The sequence below is a fragment of the Crotalus tigris genome, unplaced genomic scaffold (genome assembly GCF_016545835.1).
Source record: "Crotalus tigris isolate CLP2741 ecotype Arizona unplaced genomic scaffold, ASM1654583v1 scf7180000023830.6690815, whole genome shotgun sequence".
Lineage (NCBI taxonomy): Eukaryota > Metazoa > Chordata > Lepidosauria > Squamata > Viperidae > Crotalus > Crotalus tigris.
The window spans coordinates 851,340-871,754 of NW_024100214.1; the positions used below are offsets into that span (position 1 = coordinate 851,340).

Below are 20,415 nucleotides of genomic sequence, written 5' to 3' on the forward strand. Positions count from 1 at the left end.
CCGGGCAGGGTCCGCTTGGCTTCCCCACGGATCAAAGTTGTCTGCTGCCGGAGGGTGATGACTCTTCCGGGCCCGGTCCGATGGCTGGGTGATCTGGAACTCCCATCTGGGTCGCCAGATTGTTGGGAGGAACTCCCCCGTTCGGTTCTTCCAGCCGGGATTCTCCTTGACAGTGCAGTGCAGAAGAAATAGATCGTGGAGCCAGCTACCAGAAAGAGGTTTTATTTCGAGGATCAGCGTTGAGTGACAATTCAGCTCGAGTCCCCGGCTAGCTAGACAGAGTGATCTTTAAACAGGGGTTTTTATACCCTTTTGTGGTTTCCAAACTTGTCATTTCTGATTGGTAACACAACTTACCATTTCTAATTGGTGAGTTAAAATTTGTCTTTCTTGATTTGCTGGTTTGTGACTATTGTTAGTTCCTTTTTCTTGCCTAAAAGGTGTTAATTACTTTTATTGTTGTGTCCTGATTGCTGCTAGCTGGTTCCTCATTGTGTGTGTCAAGTGTTTGCTGTTTTAGCCTCAGGCTGCTGTTGCCCCAGTTTAGTTGGGGTGTTCCTAGATTATTTCTTTGTTGGGCTGGGGAGGGGGTGTCCAACTCTCATCACTAGAGTAGCTTTAACATGAATTGGATGGATTCATAGAGGTCCAGTCTTCTAGAGCTATTCATCCTAAAGATTACATGAAGTCTCTGGGTTGAGAGGTAACAAATCTCCCAATGTCAGCTACAGGAGAACAATGGAAGGATAAGGCCCTCCCACTTGTGAGAAGCTCAGAAAGCCTTGGTTCAAAATATTGGAGTACAGTGGGCCTTCACCTAATTCAGCAGGTTATTTTGTTATTGTTATGTATTAGTTACATCTGAATTTACACATCTACAATGTGTTTAATTGGAGCCTATCTTCAAAGGCACTTTAGAAGCTGCTATTGATCCCACATGCAAGTTTTCATACAAAAATTGGCTGAAGCAGGACTCTATCCCCAAAAGGAGACAATTAAAAGAAGACCTCTTCTGATCCTCTAATCCCTATTAAATTGTCTTTGCAAAAAACAATATAAGAAAGCGCTGAAGCCGTTATTGGAGACTGTACAATTTGGTATGCAGTTTCTTTCAGTGATTTCATTGACATAAACAGGCAGAGATCATCAGACCAGACTTGATGTATATCAATTATTGCTGAAAGGATAGTAATCATAATTTTGAGTCAAGTATGCTACACAATACATTAATTTAACATATTTTGTGCCAGGTTGTGAGCAGAGCATGAAAGCAGGCAATCAAATGAGTCGGCAGATAGGAGGCCCATTATGCCATAAATACCAGTGGGCAGGAAAATAAAAGTCCATCACTCCTTTTATCCCATCTTCAAGGACATAATGGTAATAATGATGTCTGATGAGGTCCACCAACTCCTAACCTAATGGATTTTAGTGCAGTAGGAAATGACTGGTGCCGCACTGAGCATGGCTTTGATATTTTCTAGCTTTCTGTGTTACTTTCATTTAAACCTTGTAAAGTTCCCTCTGTTTTCTAAAGCCTTAGTGAAAGATAAGACACTTCCTTTTTGCAGCCTCAGATTTTTAAGCGATGCAACTTTTTAAAAAGAGTCGGGGAAACAATTTAGGTAGATAAAAAAAGAAAACATACATTTGCATTTGCTTTTCTTCAGCAGATAGAGAGGAGCAGACCGGTTTCTGCCTTTCCATGTCATTTTTCTAGGCTGGATCATGTCATTTGGGTTTCTTGGGAATGGCAGAAACCAGAATGGACTGTATTTTCCAAATGAAGGCTTCTCTTGCAAGTGATTAGCTGTGACTGAGGCTGTCAACTTATCTATTTTGTTTAACACTAGCTGTTCTCGGCCAGGGGGTGCTGTGGCTCAGTCTGGCTAAATGGAAAAGAAAGAAAAGAGAAAGTACATGTTTGTAATATGTTTAATTTCACAATGCTTGTGGGTATACAATATTTTTTGTTGTTCCATTGTCTGTGCAGATATAGAGATTGTCTGAAATCATAGCGTGTGTTGCTTTTATGTCCAACAGATGGCGCTGTTTTTCACAAAAAGCATGTTTTACCTGTCACAGGTGTGACATCTATATAATATAGGTATATAGAAACATGTGCGTATTTGAATGCAACGTGTCAAAATTTCAAAACAATCGATGAAGAACTTTCAGAGATTTAAGATTTTGAACAAACGAACATTTACATTTTTATTTAAATAGATTAGTTGATTAGAATGGAAGAAGCTGTTTAAAATAAAAGAAATGTCAAGAGGTGTAAATATCACTGCTGAAAAAAAAGCTGAAGAATAGCTTGAAGGTTAAGAGTTCCTTGAGAAGAGCTATTTTCTTAGAAAATTTTAGTCTTTTGTTATACTGGAAACAGTATAAAATTGTTCCCAGATTTTATAGTACTTGGTTTCACTTTTGTCCTTGAGTTCCCATGTAAGTCTATCCATTTCAGCACAATTGAAAATTTTCAGTAATATTTCCTCTTTGGTTGGAGTATCTTTCTCTTTCCATTTTTGAGCGAAGGCTATTCGTGCCGCTGTTACTATATGCAGTAGTAAATAATTTGTGTCTTTCTTATATTTTCTTTCTATAATTCCCAATAAGAAAAATTCCAGTTTGGCTTCTATATCTATTTGCAGAATTTCTTCCAACCACTTCTTTAATAAGTTCCAAAATTTTTGTGCCTTTGGGCATTGCCACCACAAAGGTTACATTCTTTCCAACTGCCTCCTACATATTTCCTGCTACATACTAAATCATACATTACATGTACATTAAAATTAGGGGACAATTTATGCAAAGTGTGTCAGTTAATATTAATCAACTAATTGCACATGCTCAGTTGCCTGAGTTCTGCCCCCTTTTTTGTGACTTCTTAGAAAAATAGGTTCTTTCCTGTTTTGCTAGTTATCTTCTCTTACAGCTCCTTTTCCCATTCTGAAGACCCAGTTAATTTTTGCCTACGTATTTATCTTACATCCTGTCTTTATGCTATCCTTTCCTGTTTCCCAGCCATTATAGTTTTTGGCAAACTTGTCCACTCAGTAAATTTCCACTGCAGCAAATTCAGTTTTAAATTTCTCTTTCAATATTAAATTTTGAAGATCTTTCCTTTACTTCTGTCATACTGTATCCCCATTCTTCATTTTTTCTTTTGTTGCTGATAAGAGAAAGAAGTGAAACACCTATATTTGTAATCTTTGCTTTGTAAGAGAAAATTGTTGAATGTGAAAGAAAGAAAAAAGAGTGATATTTGCAGATGGAGGATCAGTTCATTTTATAATCAGATTACTATATTGTTTGGATGGGGAGAAGAACCCTGTTAGTCTGTGGCAACAAAATAGAACATCATCAGAGTTTGGAAGGGATTGTGAAGGAGATCAAGCAGAAAACTCTATACTATATCAGACAAATGACTGTCCAGTCTCTTCTTAAAAGTCTCCAGTGATGGAGCACCCACAGCTTCTGAAGGCTAGCTGTTCCACTGTTTAATTGTTATTGCTAAGAAATTTCTCCTTAGTTCTAAGTTACTTCTCTCCTTGATTAGTTTCTTGTCTTGCCTTCTGGTGCTTTGGAACATGAGTTGACCCTCTCTTATTCCATTCATAGACATGAAGTCTGGTGGTGTCTTCAGGATTAACCCATTTTATTGGAGTTGCTATTCATAAAAGTTTATATCCCAATAAAGTGGGTCAGTTTGGAAGGTACTAGCAAATTCCATTATTTATTTTATGGGTTAATTAATTAATTTTAATTGATAGGTATTATTTTCCCCCTATTCCCCCTACCTTGACATGGTAGAGGCTGGATATTTTACAATTTTTTTTTTAATGGCTAGTCTTTCTTTTGGAACAGGAGATCATTGAGGACTGCTTTTGCTTTTTTTTTTTTTTTTTTTTTTTTTAGGTAAATAGGGATTAATATTCTTGCTGCAGTGCAAGGCCATGATAATTTTTGGTAGGTTTCTTCATGTTTTTCTCTGATGTATCAAACTATATTTTTCTCTTTTAGGCTTCTGTTCTAAACCCCAGCATGTTTCTTTTCTTTTGTTTTGTTTTCTAGAGCAGAATTCATGTGGCCTTGGCAGGCTGTAAATTGTATCTGTTTTTATATGTAGCTTCTTTACAAAAAAATAGTAATAATAAACGAAACAAAACAGGTAAGAGGAATAAAATGTGAAAGTGGAGCGGTAGGTTGTTGACTTTCTATAGATCAAGTGAGTTGGATGTTCCTCATAAATTCTAATCTTTTATATCTTTATGCCAGAGATATATTTCTACAGCATAAAACAACTTACTTTTTTAAAAAAAACAACAAAACAACTCTCATAAATTTCCTAGGAGACATCTTCATCACATTTCAGGAACCCGTGCTGTGCCCATGTACCTAACAGTTCTGATCCAAACAATTTCAACTTTTTGGATGTGGAATGATTATGTTCATTTGCATTTGAATGCAGATTTATCTAATTTAATATTTCCAAATCAATACAAGAATGGAAACTGAGATATTCAGAATTCAGAGATTATTTGCCAATAATATAAAATGAATATAATTGGAAAGTGTATCAAATAATGAATATATTTCCAAAAGTGTAGTAAAAAAATAGTTTGTATACACTGTGAAATCAAATTTGAGTTGGTCACCAGGAGCAGAGATTTATTCTTCCAAGCTTTTGGACTCATGCTGGAGCCCATCTTCAGGGAATTTCTCTACTGGAATATGTGCTTTGGGCTGTTCTATGAGTCATGTTTATGTGATGCCTTCCTATTGGCTGATTGGTGTGTTGATGGCTGGCTGTTGGTTGTCATTTCCTTGGGCTACCAAGCCCTCGGTTCCTAAGTATTTGATAAGCTGGTGGTAAATCAGCACTCCTGTTAACTGACAAGGGCCCCATTTCCCAGACTTCACTCATTTCCCTGGCTATTTTTGTACCTACATGGCCAATGATCTTAGTTCCTGTGAAATTACATGTGTGTCCATGTTCATTGCAATGGGAGACTACCAATGAGTTTGGGTCTCCTCGTTGGACTGCTTGCTTGTGTTCTTGCAATCTGGTGGTTAGTCACTCCCACTCTCAACCTATTCGGGGTCTTCCAGGTAGTATAAGGGAAATCAGATCCTTCAGTCATATCTCCTTTAATATTATTTCTTAGTCAGTGGTCTCCTTCCTCCATCTTTTAATTCAATTTTGTTCCAAGAATATTTGTTCTAGCCATAAAGCTGTTCCTAGATCCAAGTCAACAAGCTTGGGGTGTTTGTCCATTCAGAGAATGTCAAGGATCATTCTCTTGCTTAGCTCTCTCAACATCTGCCACTACTTCTCTCCTGATCTTGGATGAGGCAATGCCAGAGAGAGAACACATTTTCTCAATTGGTGTAGGTTTGAGATATCCTATCACTAAGCATACTGCTTCGTTGACAGCCATGTCAACTTGTTTTATTTTCAATTAGAGGACTTTTTTTAAAGACAGGTAGGACAAGGACCCTGTATTGCCAAGGCAAGTGAACATCCATGGCTGTCCCATTGTCTATTTATTGCCTCTAGGATTAAGAGCTAAGAAGAATTCAATTTTAGTAGCAGCATGGAGGAACAATTTTTAGCTTTCTTCTAATTTCTCATCTTATAAATCGCATGATATTAATTTAGCAAGGGAGAAAAAAGCACTAATACCTACATGCACTTCCATGTACATTTCTTCTCAAGTGTACCTTTTTTTCCCATACTTAGCTCAGAATATAGCCCTTCAGCAGATAATTTTCTCATAGGAAAATACATTTTTGTCTGAATACTTCCCTAATAAAAGCATGGGGGTATATGCTGCAGTAAAGTATAGATTTGGGGCTGGTATGTGAACTAAGTTTTGTACAATGCTGCAAAATTCTGTAAAGTTCAGATTTCAGTAACATTTTGGCCTCTAACACATTCATCAAGAACATGGAGACGCAAGTGTAGTCCTCTCCTAGGCACATATGCTGGTTACATGTTTTTGAACCAGCCTTTCCCTCTCAACCCTGATTGGGTAGTTGAAAAACATCTATCAACTCACACTGGACCAGGATGGAATGTTACCCTGGAGCCTTCTGTATTGTTATGTCTTATCTTCTCTGTAGAATTTGCATGAGGACAATGAGATGTTCTGGGATTTTCATTTTCCTAAGGACTTTCCACAACTTTGCATGGTCTATGCAATGAAAGCCTTTTTTATAAACAGTCACCAGTTGACTTCTTTTGACAATTGTTGACTTTCTCAATTATTCCGCATGCAACCCCAATAATGTCTCTTATTTTCCAGTTTTTTCTAAAACCATATTAAAAATCTGGTATTGCCCTTGTCATATAGGGTTCTAACATTTAACTGGTGAACTTAAGGACATTGTGTGCTGCTTTGCAAATTCTGTTAAGTCTCCTTTCTTTAGCACTGCTATATAGATTGATCTCTTCCACTCTGTTGATCACTGTGTTGCTTTCCACATTTGTAGACCTAGTTTTATTAGAACCTTAACTGATTCTTCTTCTGTTGCTTGCTATATTTCTGTGGATATTGTATTTCCATAGCTTTGTGACTTGGCAATTACTGGAAAGCTAAGCTAACGTCATCTCCTCTAGCTTTATAAGGATGAAATATCTTCAAAGTTATAAGATGTTAACTTGTCACTTGTACCAAAGGTTCCTTCCACCTTTGTTTATTCTTCTTGGAATCATTTACTCTCCATTTGGCATGTTTCAGCATACTTGCTTTGGCAGAAAATAAATAATTTCTTCATATCTATTTGCTATACCTTACAATCCAAATGCATTTTTTCTTACTATTTCCAACTTTGACATTCTAGTCTCTAGCCATAAGCAGCACATCTTGCTTGTAACTGTGCCTTTACAACTTCAGATTTTCTATTCTTTCTTTCTTTCTTTCTTTCTTTCTTTCTTTCTTTCTTTCTTTCTTTCTTTAACATCAGCAACTCTGTTTCTTTAATCTAGTTACACCACAAATGCCATTAATATCTGAACAATCCTCAGCTGCTTATTACCTATTTGTTTGATTCTGATAAAAATAAAAAATGAATGCTTTAGTATTGTCATTTCTCACATATCATGAAATTATGCCCTTGCCATTGTCACTAAAGTGACCTTCTGTTTTCAGTATCTTCCTATATCGCTGTTGCCCAGTATAAGTTGCTACTTGCTTTAACTGGGCAACTGGCATGACTGCATGGGTAACTTTCCTAAAGTATATACTCTTGGCATTCATTTCTGATGTTCTTTACTCTCCCAGGAACATGCCATCACCACCATCACCACCAAGATGAGGCAATATATTGTTGCCCAATATATTAAGGGGTTCTGTATCCAGTTCTTGCAGTTTATGATGGCAGCATAATTTATAGAAGTAATGCATGAATGCATGATAATATGAACCAATCATAGATCCTCCATGTTTGGAGAAGGTCTGGTACATTAAACTTCACAGAACCAAATGCACTATTTTATGGCGGTGGCATAAATGGCTGTTCATGCTAATCACATTCAAATGATACATTTGATTTGTTTATCAGTTTAAACAGCTGTCAGAACATGCAGTCAAATCAAATCAACATTTTCATTCAAAGCATGGATGAGATTCATTCAGTTTTCTCAATTGTCAAATCTGTTTTGATCTGAAATCAGCTTCAAGTTGTGTATCAGTGCTGGCTTTTCATAAAGAGGTTGCATTTTTGTCACATTGGGGGGCAGAGGTTTGATAATCCAACACCATATAATCAATTATTCTGAAATTAAAGCCAATTCACATCCTTTTCAATATGGACAAATTATCTAGTATCAGACGTCAATCATTCACTAAAGAGACAATCCTCAGTATTTGTTATAATGAAATAGAACTAATCCTGAAATAATTTTCTTGGTTGCTTCAGTGCTTAAATAAATCTCTGCAATTCACGTCAACAATTCAGTTAACAAAGACAACCCATCAACATATTTCTAATATTTCAGAGCCCCCCATTGGACAGATGCACCCTCCACATGGAAGTGTAACCCCTCAGAAGAACAGCAATCTTCTTGTCGTTATTGTTGTGACTATCGGGGTCATCACTATCGTTGTGGTCGTGATTGTGGCTGTGATTTGTACAAGGCGTTCATCAGCACAGCAACGAAAGTAAGTCATTTGAACATCTTTGATCTTTGTCAATTCGCCCAAGGGCTCGAGATATTTAATATCATTTCATTGTAGGGAGCTTTCCCATTGATTTGATTTCCTGAATTGTGTCAAAGTGTTGATGGCACTACCAACAAGTAAAAACAGTCTAGCACATTTCTGTGACTTGAAGTGCAATCCAGATGGTCACTTAAATATACCACGATAATTAAGACGTACAGCAATATTCTGAATAAATGATTATTTCCTTCTTACTTAACTATACCATGATGATTAAGATTGCTGGGGCCTTTTCCCATTGATGTAAATCTTGATAGCACTACGGACAGGTAAAAATAGAGTAGCACATTTCTGTGATTTGGATGGTCACTTAATTATGGTGATGATTAAGAAGTACAGTAATATATTGAATAAACGATCATTTCCTCTTTCTCAAGATAGGAATTCAGACTCACCTTTCCCGGAGCAGGAATTAATAGAGCTTTAATATCCCCAGTAAAGTTGGCAATCTACATCCTCTGAAGTTCTTTATTTTTAATTCACCAAAACATTACCTAGTTAATGTATTGAATTTAGCAACATGGTTCCATGAAATTTTCAGATGAAAAACACAAAATAACTGTAACGTGAACCCTGAAATGGTTAAAACCCAAAGAAAAGATTGAATTCCCATCTCCACAAAGGAAAAAAATGGAAGGGAACTGAAACTCTTGGTTCATATGGGAGATATAGTCTGGCCTATTTTGCCAAATATCTGAAGTGCAGGTCTCTGATGTATAAGATGAACAAGTGGAGAATGAATGTTGGAAGATGAATGGCCATTTATCTTATTTGAAATTTAAAAGCTTTAACAAAGCGATTGAAATACTAGACTGAAGACTTGACAGAACAAGAAGAAGAGATCTAGATATACTGAGCAGATCATTTTCTGATACCTATCATAATGACCATCATGACCATTGCTGAGAATTCAGGAAGTTGAAGTCCATACATCTAAAAGTTGCCCAGATGGGGAAACATTACTTTAAAATAACTCTACCCACTGTGATTGAACTCTGGGTCTTTGGTGATCCCTGAGCTTGGTTGTTTTCTTACAGATGTTTCATTACCCAATGAGGTAACATCTTCAGTGCTAGGCTGAAGATTACTAGGCTGAAGATTACTAGTTGGGTAATGAAACATCTGCAAAAAAACAACCAAACTCAGAGAGCCCCAAAGAACCCACAATCAAACCAATGTCAGATCTTCCATTAGTGTTATGAAGGTTTGCTTATGATAGCCCACATCCTTGTCTCTTGTGTGTCTGCTAGACTTCCCTTAACTCTCCCATTTCAAACAATTTGTGCTTTCAGTTCCTTACCATATCTTGTCCCAAAGGTGCCTTTTCAAAAATCAACTAGACTTTGTTTTTCCTTGAAGATGTTTCGCTTCTCATCCAAAAAGTTTCTTCAGTTCTGAAGAACTAAAGAAACTTTTGGGATCAAAAGCGAAACATCTTCAAGGAAAAACAAACTCCAGTTGCTTTCTGAAAAAGCATTTTTGGGACAACCATGACCTAAATAACTGAGAATCTCCATAAACACTCACCATTTCTTCTTTTCATGTGATTAACAGCCAGCGTAGTGAATTCAAAAATATGGTTTTTACTTGAATGTAAAAGTATTTCCAAAATAAAATAGAATTTTATTGTATAAGGGTATCTTCTTGTTCCTTGAAAAACCATTAGTTTGCACCCATTAAAGTAAACAGCTAGCTTGAATAAAGTCAATCTTACAAGTGAAGGCAGAAAATTAAGCTCCTGTTAAAATGCCTTCCAGCCTATTTTTTTTCCTAATAGTGACAAGCAACCATTAGTTTGGGACAGGCTTTGAAGATGAGTAATGAAAAGGACAAAGGATCATCCAGGTGCTCAGAAAATATATTCGCCATTTTAGACTCTCAGCCATTTTTCCTTTGGATAAATTTCTGCTTTCAGCTTTGCACACAATATCCCTGAGAGCCAGCATTGTCATTGGCTCTCTAACACTGAGTTTAAATGTACGTTGGTCCTGGGTGGTCACAGGGAAGCTGTTCAACTATTCTGTACTCTTTACTGACAATAAGTCATAAAGACAAAATTATGTGTTCTTATTACTACATCCACTGTATCTGAGCCAAGGGAGCCAGCATTGTCTGAAGACATTTCTGTGATCATGTGGTCAACATGACTATATGCCAACATGCACAGAACCATCTTACCTTCCCATAGAAGTGGTGCCTATTTACCTACTCGCGTTTGCGTGCTTTCTAACTGCTAGATTGGCAGGAGCTGGGGCAAATAACAGGTGCTCATCCCATCATGCGGTGCTCAGGTCTTGAACCCTGGCTGTCAGCTTTCTAGCCAACAAACTCAGCATCTTTAACCGCTGAGCCATCATGCCCCCTTATGTAAAAGGAAAGGAGGATGGAAGAGCAGCATTTCAATGCAGAAATAAATATCCTCAGCTAAATACTATCGTGGCAAGCTTATATTTCTTTTGTGTCAGTTTGCCATTGTTTGAGTAGAACTTTTGAGTTGCTGGACCTTTTATATGATACAGTAATTGATTCAAAGTTCAGAACTAAAACTGGCATTTATACATAGCCACTAAATAAGAATCCTGATGCCAATCCTTTTTAAGCCGTTCTTTATTCCTACGATTTAAACATTTCAAACTCCAGAGATGTAAAATTGCCTCTAACATTCAGAGATGTTGTAAAGGAAAAGGAAAGGGAAAGGGAGAACTTTGATTTTTAATTATATTGGTGAATGCAAAAGTAAGTTCCTTTCTTTCAAAAACTAACTGTTAGCTCTTGCAAAAAGTAACTCTGATCTCTTTTTGGTATAGTCCTGTTTGCACTGGTTTTCCAGCTACAGTCCTTGTTGCAACTTTTATCTCTCGGTGTTTGTATTTGCATTAAACCAATTGTGTTTCTTTTACTGGCAATGCATACCACAAAGAGATCTGATGCTGCCCTTTTCTTGGTATTGTTATAGATATACTAGATACATAAGTATATACCCATCAAGCATTTCCCTTTTGAGATGAATAACTTTATGCAAAGAATAAAAAAGGGAGTAAGGAATAGAAAGTCAAAGAAATTAAAAGCAAGAGATGAGAAAAAGAAATGTGAATATAACTAAATCTAGTTATGCTAGCACCATCCATAATGCAAGTTTCATATCTTCTGTCCTTGCACACAATTGATTTCCGTTGCATTCATATATCATAACAAACAGGATCTTTTGTTCCTCAAACTTCTTACATCACTCTTTTTTAAAATCTTGTCAACTTCACCCAACCATGTCTTTCCAGTTTTCCTCTTCTCAGCTCACTCATTGTCACATTTGTTTTGTAATTATGGAGTCCTTAGTGCTCTCTAAACTTGCTTGTTTACTTGCAAACATTTCATTACTCAATTAAATAACATCATCAGTGCAAGTTATGTGAGGTTTGTTCCCTATTTATAAATTTGGCATTGTCTTAATTCCTACTCATCTGACATTACCTGCTGGAGAAGATGTGTTTTGGTCTTCTTGTCTCTTTTGAATGATGTATAAATATAATTTATTTCTGTGTGTCTATTGATGGATGATTTGTCTGAATACTAGTCCTCTAGGAATTCCTTAATTGTTTTGGATTTAGCTTAGTGTAAATGCTCCCATTTTCCCAGTTGAAACTATGGTTGAATCGGTCCACCTATTTTGAAGTTAAAGAGTTTTCATCATGTCTTCTGACTGCTAGTTGGTGTACACAGAAGTCCTCTGCTAGGCTTCTGACTCTCTATCCTAGGTACACTTTTACAGTCCTTATAAAGTATGTTGTAGATCACGGGTATCAAACTCGCCATGTCACATGATGTGTCGCGACGTATCACAACTTTTTTTGCATTGCCAGAGCTGGGGTGAGCGTGGCCTCTCTATGATGCAACCGGCCCACAGGCCAGCAGTTTGACACCCCTGTTGTAGATGATTCCTATTTATTTCTTCTGTGGCTGCTGGATCTTTTAGGTTTTCTTAAAATATTTGGGAGAGCTTTAGTTAGCTGTGGTAATGCCTTGTGGTTGCAATAGTCTGTCTGTTGTTTCTGAGATATTTCTGATGCATGGGAGTGTTATCCTTTTCACAGTTTGTGTGAGCTGTGCTGTAGAGGGTTGACCAGTCAGGCACTTTTTAATAAAATTGTGTGAATATCCATTTTGTTACATGGTTTGGTTCCTTTTTCTGGTGTTCTTGGTTGCTGCAATGGATTTGTACTCATCTAAATAATATTATTACACAGTTTACACAGGTTAGGTTGTTATTTTAGTAATGGAACAGATTTTACTAATGAAGTTGTTTTAGTAATGGTTAGTCTGGATTCTTTTTCAATAGACTTGTGTTTCTAGTTTGCTGTCATTTCCTCTGCTGATGGTATCCTGGGAGGATAATGCATATCTTCTTCCCTTGTGAATTTTATTCCTTTGAAGATATTGATAATTTCATGTGTCTTTTTTAGTTGTTCCTTTTTTATTATGATGAAGGTGTTCTCTCCATAATGGATCTATACTTTTGATTGTATGTGTGGGAATGCAATAGTTTCTAGATGCTGCTATGTCCCTGCTATGATTCCTGACAGTGGTGATCCCATGGGTGTTCCTCTGATTTATTGGTATATTTCTCCGTCAAATTGAAATTAGGTAGTGAGACAGAGTTGATGAAGTCCATGATTCTGGATATTTCAAACTTAGAGAACTTGGCTAAGTTGGGAGTGTTGTGTAGTATTGGTGTCATGGATTGTTTCTCTAGTTTTGGATCTATGAATGTGAAGAATGCTGCTGCATCAAATGAAACCATAATTTAATCTTCTATTTTATTTTATGAAAGTCATACAGTGAGGAATTGATAGAATATTCACTTCTCTCTGTGAGATGTCCAAGATTTTTTCTAAGTCTTTTGGCTATATTGTATGTTTGCATTCCTGGTAAAGATGTATTTAGATGTCTTGCTTGTTGGGCTTATGTATTTTGGGACATCTATAGAAACATGGCAAGATGGATCCATTACTTTTTATCTGCCATTGTTCTTTTGGGATTTGACCTTTCTTGGTTAAGCCATTAAGGATTCTCTTGATCAGCTTGTCCAGTTTCTCTATTGGGTTGATGTTTAGTAGGATGTAGGTTTCTTTGTCTTCTGTTAATTCTTTGTCTTTTTGTATGTATTGTGTTCTGTGCACTCTCTGCTGAAGAATGGCGATAGTTTGCTCCTTCTTTAGCTTTTTGAGGGCTGCTCTTTCCTCTGCTTTAAGTTGGTTCTGCTTCTGTGTTATTTTGGTCTATGGTATGATTGTCTACCTTATGTTTTCTTGTGTCTCTGTGACAAGTCCTGAGGTTCAAATGCTGCTTCTATGGCTGCAAAGAATTTGAATATATTTGAATAGAATAGTGCTTGAAGGGACCTTGGAGGTCTTCCAGTCCAGCCCCCTTCTCAAGCAGAAGGACCTACACCATCTCAGACAGGTGATTGTCCAGACTCTTTTTAAATACTTCCAGCGATGGAGGGCCCACAATTTCTGGGGGTAAGCTGTTCCACTGGTTGATTGTCCTCACAATTCTAGTTGACTAGCATTATCTATGTTTTAGTTGAGACCTTTGTGGAGGATTTTGTGTTCTGCTGTGGAGAGTGGGCACTTGGGCATGTTTTCTATCCACTTGGGTTCAGGTATCTCTTTATTCTTGGGGTTTACCTTGAGCAGTTTGGTATGGAGTTTAGTTTCCTTTTTTCAGCTTATCTCAGGGATGTAGTATTGATGGTGGTTATCAGCATTTTTGTGTATTTTGGGTCATGTTTTTTTTTCCAGTTGCTCCATTAGGTTATGTGATGTCCTAGTATGTGTTTAGTCTGAGGTGAGCATCCTTGGTCATTAACCATATCATTTTTCACCCACTTGGTTAAGCTATTTTCCATCCAGCTGTGCAGCTTATTGAGGTTGTATCTGACACTGATGGGCAGGGCAGGCTGTCATAAGCATTCATGCAGAAAGCAATAGTTGTTCCTTGGTGTTCTGTGGAGGTTTGCCTACATGCAAATTTCTCCCATTTGCATGCTTTCTGAAGCATTTGACACCCATATGTGGTTCCAATAGAAGACAATAGCTATATATCAGTGTTGAACTGTGGAATCCTTTAGTCTTTCTGAGCTTGGTGGTTTGCTTGCAGATGTTTCATTACCTAACACATTCCTGATTGTTGTAAGCCATTTGTTTTATGAAATGAGCAGCTATATAAATTTTAAAAATAAGAATAAACAAAGGACATCATTGATATGAGGGAGTGCGGGATTTTCCCCCTGGCTTTCCAGCATCCTATTAATCCCTGCCTCTCCAACAGCCCAAACCTAGATAGGCAGGGTTTAATCCCAGGCAAATCAAACAGAAAACAGTACCCTAAACAAGGAACTGCCAAGGAGAAAACCACACACACACCCCACCAAAACTGGCAGAGCAAACTATTGTATATAAACAGGGAACAATATCAACACTGGCTTTCATGGATTATCCTACTTACCAGGGTAATGAAACATCTGCAAGCAACACACCAAATTCAAAGAGCATCAAGGACTCCTCAGATCAAACCTGAACTTCAGATATTAAGGAGCTACTTCAGTGTACTGGTCACTTACTTTTGGATTCAGCCCACATTCATTTAGTGCTCATTCCTTCTCCACCTTTCTCTTGTTTTACCATACAAACTCCTGAAGTATCTCATTCCCACTACACTTAACTTTTATATTTCAACTCACACCCATACTTTCACTCCTGTATAACAATGTGGGTAGAAGCATTCCTTATATATTTTATAAGAAATAGCAATAGCACTTAGACTTATATACCACTTCCCAGCCTCTCTAAGCAGTTCACAGATTCAGCATGTTGCCCCCCCCCCAAAAAAAATCTGGGTCCTCATATAAGCAGCATTTCTCATACATTCCAAAATATATAAGATGGGAGAGAGAGAGAGAGGGGGGGGGGAGGGAGGGAGGGAGGGAGGGAGAGATATTTGGCTGCAGCTTCCAAAAAAGCCAAGATCATATGAAGTATTAATACCACTTGGGAAGACCACCATGAAATATGCTTCTTGGATGAGAAGAAAAACAAAGTCCAGCTGCCTTTTGAAAAAGACCTTTGGGATTTTTATAAACAATAATTCATTCCAAACAGATCATATTGTTATTCAAGATTTAGAAAGAGACAATTTATTATCCTGTACATTTATTTCAGCACATTGCCTCAAAGCCCACTGATAATAAAAAGGAACAGAATTTTGAGACAAGACTATAGGAAGAAATGTCACTAATAAAAATAAATGAAAATGAATGACTCATTGTTTAGTATGTTCTCCCTGATAAACATCACTATCCTGTAAGACTTAAAGTAATAACTACTACTCAGATCACACCTTCTCCCTATCTCTAATTTTCCGAGCCTCTAAACTCTCCTTCTCTTTCCATTTCCAGTGAAATTCCCTCTTAATGTCCTTAAGTGGAAATGTAGGTTAGTGAGCATAGGAGAAGGAATTCTGTTTAATAATAATAATAATAATAATAATAATAATAATAATAATAATAATAATAATAGTAAAGTTGGAAGGGACCTTGGAGGTCATCTAGTCCAACCCCCTGCTCGGGCAGGAAACCCTACACCATTTCGGACAAATGGCTGTCCAGTCTCTTCTTAAAAACTTCCAGTGTTGGAGCATTTACTGCTTCTGGAGGCAAGCTGTTCCACTGATTAATTGTTCTCACTGTCAGGAAGTTTCTCCTTAGTTCTAGGTTGCTTCTCTCCTTGATTAGTTTCCACCCGTTGCTTCTTGTCCTGCCTTCAGGTGCTTTGGAAAATAGCTTAATTCCCTCTTCTTTATGGCAGCCCCTGAGATATTGGAATACTGCTATCATGTCCCCCCTTGTCCTTCTCTTCGTTAAACTAGACATACCCAATTCTAGCAACCGTTCCTTATATGTTTTAGCCTCCAGTCCCCTAATCATCTTTGTTGCTCTTCTCTGTACTCTTTCTAGAGTCTCAACATCTTTTTTACATCGTGGTGACCAAAACTGGATGCAGTATTCCAAGTGTGGCCTTACCAAGGCATTAAAATGGTATTAATACTTCACGTGATCTTGATTCTATCCCTCTGTTAATGCAGCCTAGCACTGTGTTGGCCTTTTTGGCAGCTGCAGCACACTGCTGGCTCATATTTAAGTGATTGTCTACTAGGACTCCGAGGTCCCTCTCACAGTTACTACTATTGAGCATGGTGCCACCTATGCTGTACTTGTGCATTTGGTTTTTCTTGCCTAAATGTAGAACCTTGCTTTTTTCACCATTGAATTTCATTTTGTTAGTTAGTGCCCAGTGTTCAAGTCTGTCCAGATCCTTCTGTATCTGAAGCCTGTCTTCTGGAGTGTTGGCTATTCCTGCCAGCTTGGTGTCGTCTGCAAATTTGATGAGTTCCCCATCTATCCCTTCATCCAAATCGTTGATGAAGATGTTGAAGAGTACTGGGCCCAGAACAGAGCCCTGGGGCACCCCACTACACACTTCCCTCCATATAGATGCAGTTCCATTGAGGATCACTCGCTGAGTACGGCCAGTCAGCCAGCTACGGATCCATCTGGTGGTGGTTCTGTCTACCCCACATTTTTCTATCTTGTCAAGTAGTAGGTTGTGATCTACTTTATCAAATGCCTTACTGAAGTCCAAGTAAATTATGTCCACAGCATTCCTCTGATCCACTAATTTTGTCACTTGGTCAAAGAATGCAATAAGATTTGTCTGGCATGATCTATTTTTGACAAACCCATGTTGGCTTTTAGTAATGACTTTGTTTGCCTCTAGGTGTTCGTTGATTCGTTGTTTGATTATCTTTTCCAGGATCTTCCCAGGTATTGAGGTCAGGCTGATAGGTCTGTAATTCCCTGGATCCATTTTTTTCCTTTTTTGAGGATGGGAACTACATCAGCTCTTTTCCAGTCCTCTGGTAGTTCCCCTGTGTTCCAGGATCTTTGAAAAATATAGTTCAGTGGCTCCGATATTACATCTGCCAGTTCCTTGAGAACTCTGGGGTGTAATCCATCTGGTCCTGGCGATTTGAACTCATCTAGGCTGGACAGGTGCTCACTTACCATTTTCTTGCCTATCTTAACTTGTGTTTCTGTTTTGTTTTTTATGGCACTATTTTTGATAGGTTGGTCTGTTTTTTCCCTTTGTGTAAAGACAGATGCAAAACACGAGTTAAATAGTTCTGCTTTCTCCCTGTTGTTTGTCACCTTCTTGCCACTTCCACCCACTAATGGACCAATCGTTTCCTTCACTTTTTTCTTGTTTTTTACATGTTGAAAGAAGCTTTTTTGTTATTTTTGACTTTGGTCGCAAGCCTTAGTTCATTTTGAGCCTTGGCTTTCTTCACTTCATCTTTGCAGGCTCGGGCTATTTGCTGATATTCTGACTTAGTTATGTTCCCCTCTTTCCACTTTCTATACTTGTCCTTTTTATCTTTCAATTTGTCAGAGAGTTCTTTATGCAGCCATGCTGGTTTCTTTTGAGAGCTGTTGTTTTTCCTCTTTGTTGGTATTGTGCTAGACTGTGCTTTTATTATCTCATTTTTCAAAATTTCCCAAGCTTCTTGAGTTGTTTTCCCCTTGAGGATTCTCATCCATGGAATCCTTCCCAAGCCCTCTCTAAGTTTATTGAAATTAGCTCTCTTGAAGTCCAAGACTCTAGTTTGACTGTGTTCTATTGGTTGTGCTTCTATAATGTTGAATTCTAAATATTGCATGATCACTTCCTCCAGGGTTCCTATGGCTTCAACACCGTCTATCATTTCATCTCTGTTAGTGAGAATTAGATCCAAAAATGGCTAATCCCCTAGTTCCCTTCTCTACTTTTTGGGAGACAAAGTTGTCTGCTAGGTTTGCCAGGAACCTGTTTGATCTTCCACTTGGTGCGGAGTTTGTCTCCCAGTTGATGTCAGGATAGTTAAAGTCCCCCATTACTATTGTGATGTGCTTCCTACATACCTTAGTTAGCTGACTAGCAAAAAGTTCATCTATTTCCTCTGTTTGGTTGGGTGGTCTGTAGTATACACCTATGGCAATGTCATTCCCCCCCCTTTTATATTGACCCAAATGCATTCAAGACAGTTTTTATCATTGTTGTACTCTATTTCTGTGGAGATGTAGTTATTTCTTATATAGAGAGCAACTCCACATCCTCTTTTATTTGGTCTGTTTCTTTTAAATAATTTAAATCCCTCTAGCTGTGTGTTCCATGTGTGAGTTTCATCCCACCATGTTTCCGTAATGGCAACAATATCGTATCTGCCCTCATTAACCTGAATTTCTAGTTCACCCTGTTTGCTGTTCATACTCTGTGCATTGGTGTATAAACATTTGAGTCCTTTGTGGGTGGCCCTGTGTTTCCTTTCTACATAACCTGTGTGGTGCCTGAGTTCCCCTATTGTCTTACCACCTATTTGGTTAGTGCACTTTATGTGGCACTCGCTATTAGAGGCTTCATTTTGATTGATAGCAAGGTTGATATTCTTGTCCACACACACATCTATGCTACATGCACTGATAGCCCTATAGTTTTTAAATTGCCGGGGACAGGGTTGTTCCGTATCAATTAACTCCCTGTCCCCGCTGTTTAGTTTAAATTTCCCTCCAGAAAATCTGTGAATTTATAGCCGAGTAACTCAGTCCCTTTTTTTGATGGATGCAAACCATCTCTTTTGTACATCTTTTGATTGGACCAGCTACTGACATCGTGACTAATATATCCAAAGCCTTCCCCTTTACACCACTCCTTTAGCCACATATTGAATTGTGCTATGCGCTGGCCTTTTCCGTTTTGCTCCTTATACACTGGTAAAACCTCTGAGAAAGTAAGCCTACAGCCTATTCTGCTAAGTTCCTTCCCCAAGCTCTGGAAATCATTCTGCACAGAGAGTACATCTTTTTGGGACAGATCATTAGTGCCAAGATGTACAATAGCCTCCACATCACAGTCCTTGCTGCCATTCTTGATTATTTTAGAAATACGCTTCTTGTCCCTACTGGCAGTAGCACCTGGAAGACACCTGACCTCTTTCAAAGCCTCTATGTCCTTTCCTAAATTTACATCCCTTATAATTTAATCCCTGCTTGATGATTTTTGGAATGTAAAAATATTCCACTCAAAGAAGTACCTTGCATCCATTGAGATCCGAGCCTCCATCATCAGCACCAATTTTGGAAGCATATCTGACAGTAACACAAGGGAATATAGACCAACCAGTTGGTCTTCACAGATTAACATCACATGGTTACTTGTTATCACACTGTGTTAACACCACACTGTTAACATTTTCCTCTTATAATGATCGAGTGTGCATAGAAGTAGCACTCCAAGGGTACCTGTTGCCTTAAACATTGATTCCTATTGGCCTGAAGTAAATTGTGCATGCTAATTTAATTATGTAATGTTAATCTAAATAGTCAATTCAAGCAAGTCTGTTGCCACCGTTCATTTGTAGGGAGAGATCAAATTAAAGAGGAATGAACTAATATAGGGGTGGATAAATTCATTTTTATTTGTAGATTATCCTGGTGATCAAAATGGGTGATCCTTAATAACCATAACCAAACAGATCATGTAGATCCAATAAAACCACTTCCAGGAATGCAGCTGCCCCGAAGAAGAATAAAGCCACCTAAACAGAATCAGGATAGGCCATGCCAGATCTAGGGCAAATCTCCTTAAGTGGGGAATGGCTGAGCACCTGCAAAGTGACTGCGCACTGGAATAAACAATAATACATATTTCAAGAACATCAAGACATTTCAAGGCCCCTGGGATGATCTTATCACAGCCACACCAGAAGCAGTTAGATTAGTACCTTCCATAGATATTGAACTACTACTTGTGCCCTTCAGAGTCTTCATGGATGGACATGAGGGATAGTGGGTCATGTCTTTGGATAGCTAAGAAGTGTTCATGCAGTCTGGTAGATAGTTTTCTTCCTGTTTGGCCCACATAGTTCTTTTCACAGTTGCTACACTGGATGCAGTATACGATGCCTGATCTTTGGTTGGTTTCTGTCTTCTCCTTAGGTTTTGACAGGGTCCATCTGAAAGTTGAGGCTGGTTTGTGGGCTACTGCAAGGTCATGTTGGCATAGTAGTCTTGCTGTCTTCTCTGAAACATTCTTTACAT

At 38.0% G+C, this 20,415-nt stretch overlaps 1 protein-coding gene across 1 annotated transcript in view; it reads left to right on the forward strand.

Annotated features, from left to right (window-relative positions):
- The window catches only part of DCC (DCC netrin 1 receptor), a 450,546-nt gene that overhangs the window by 374,170 nt on the left and 55,961 nt on the right, over positions 1 to 20,415 (forward strand). The window contains exon 19 of the mRNA XM_039322125.1: positions 8,006 to 8,168. Within this exon, the coding sequence (XP_039178059.1) occupies positions 8,006 to 8,168 (163 nt within the window). The remainder of the gene's footprint in view (positions 1 to 8,005; positions 8,169 to 20,415) is intronic.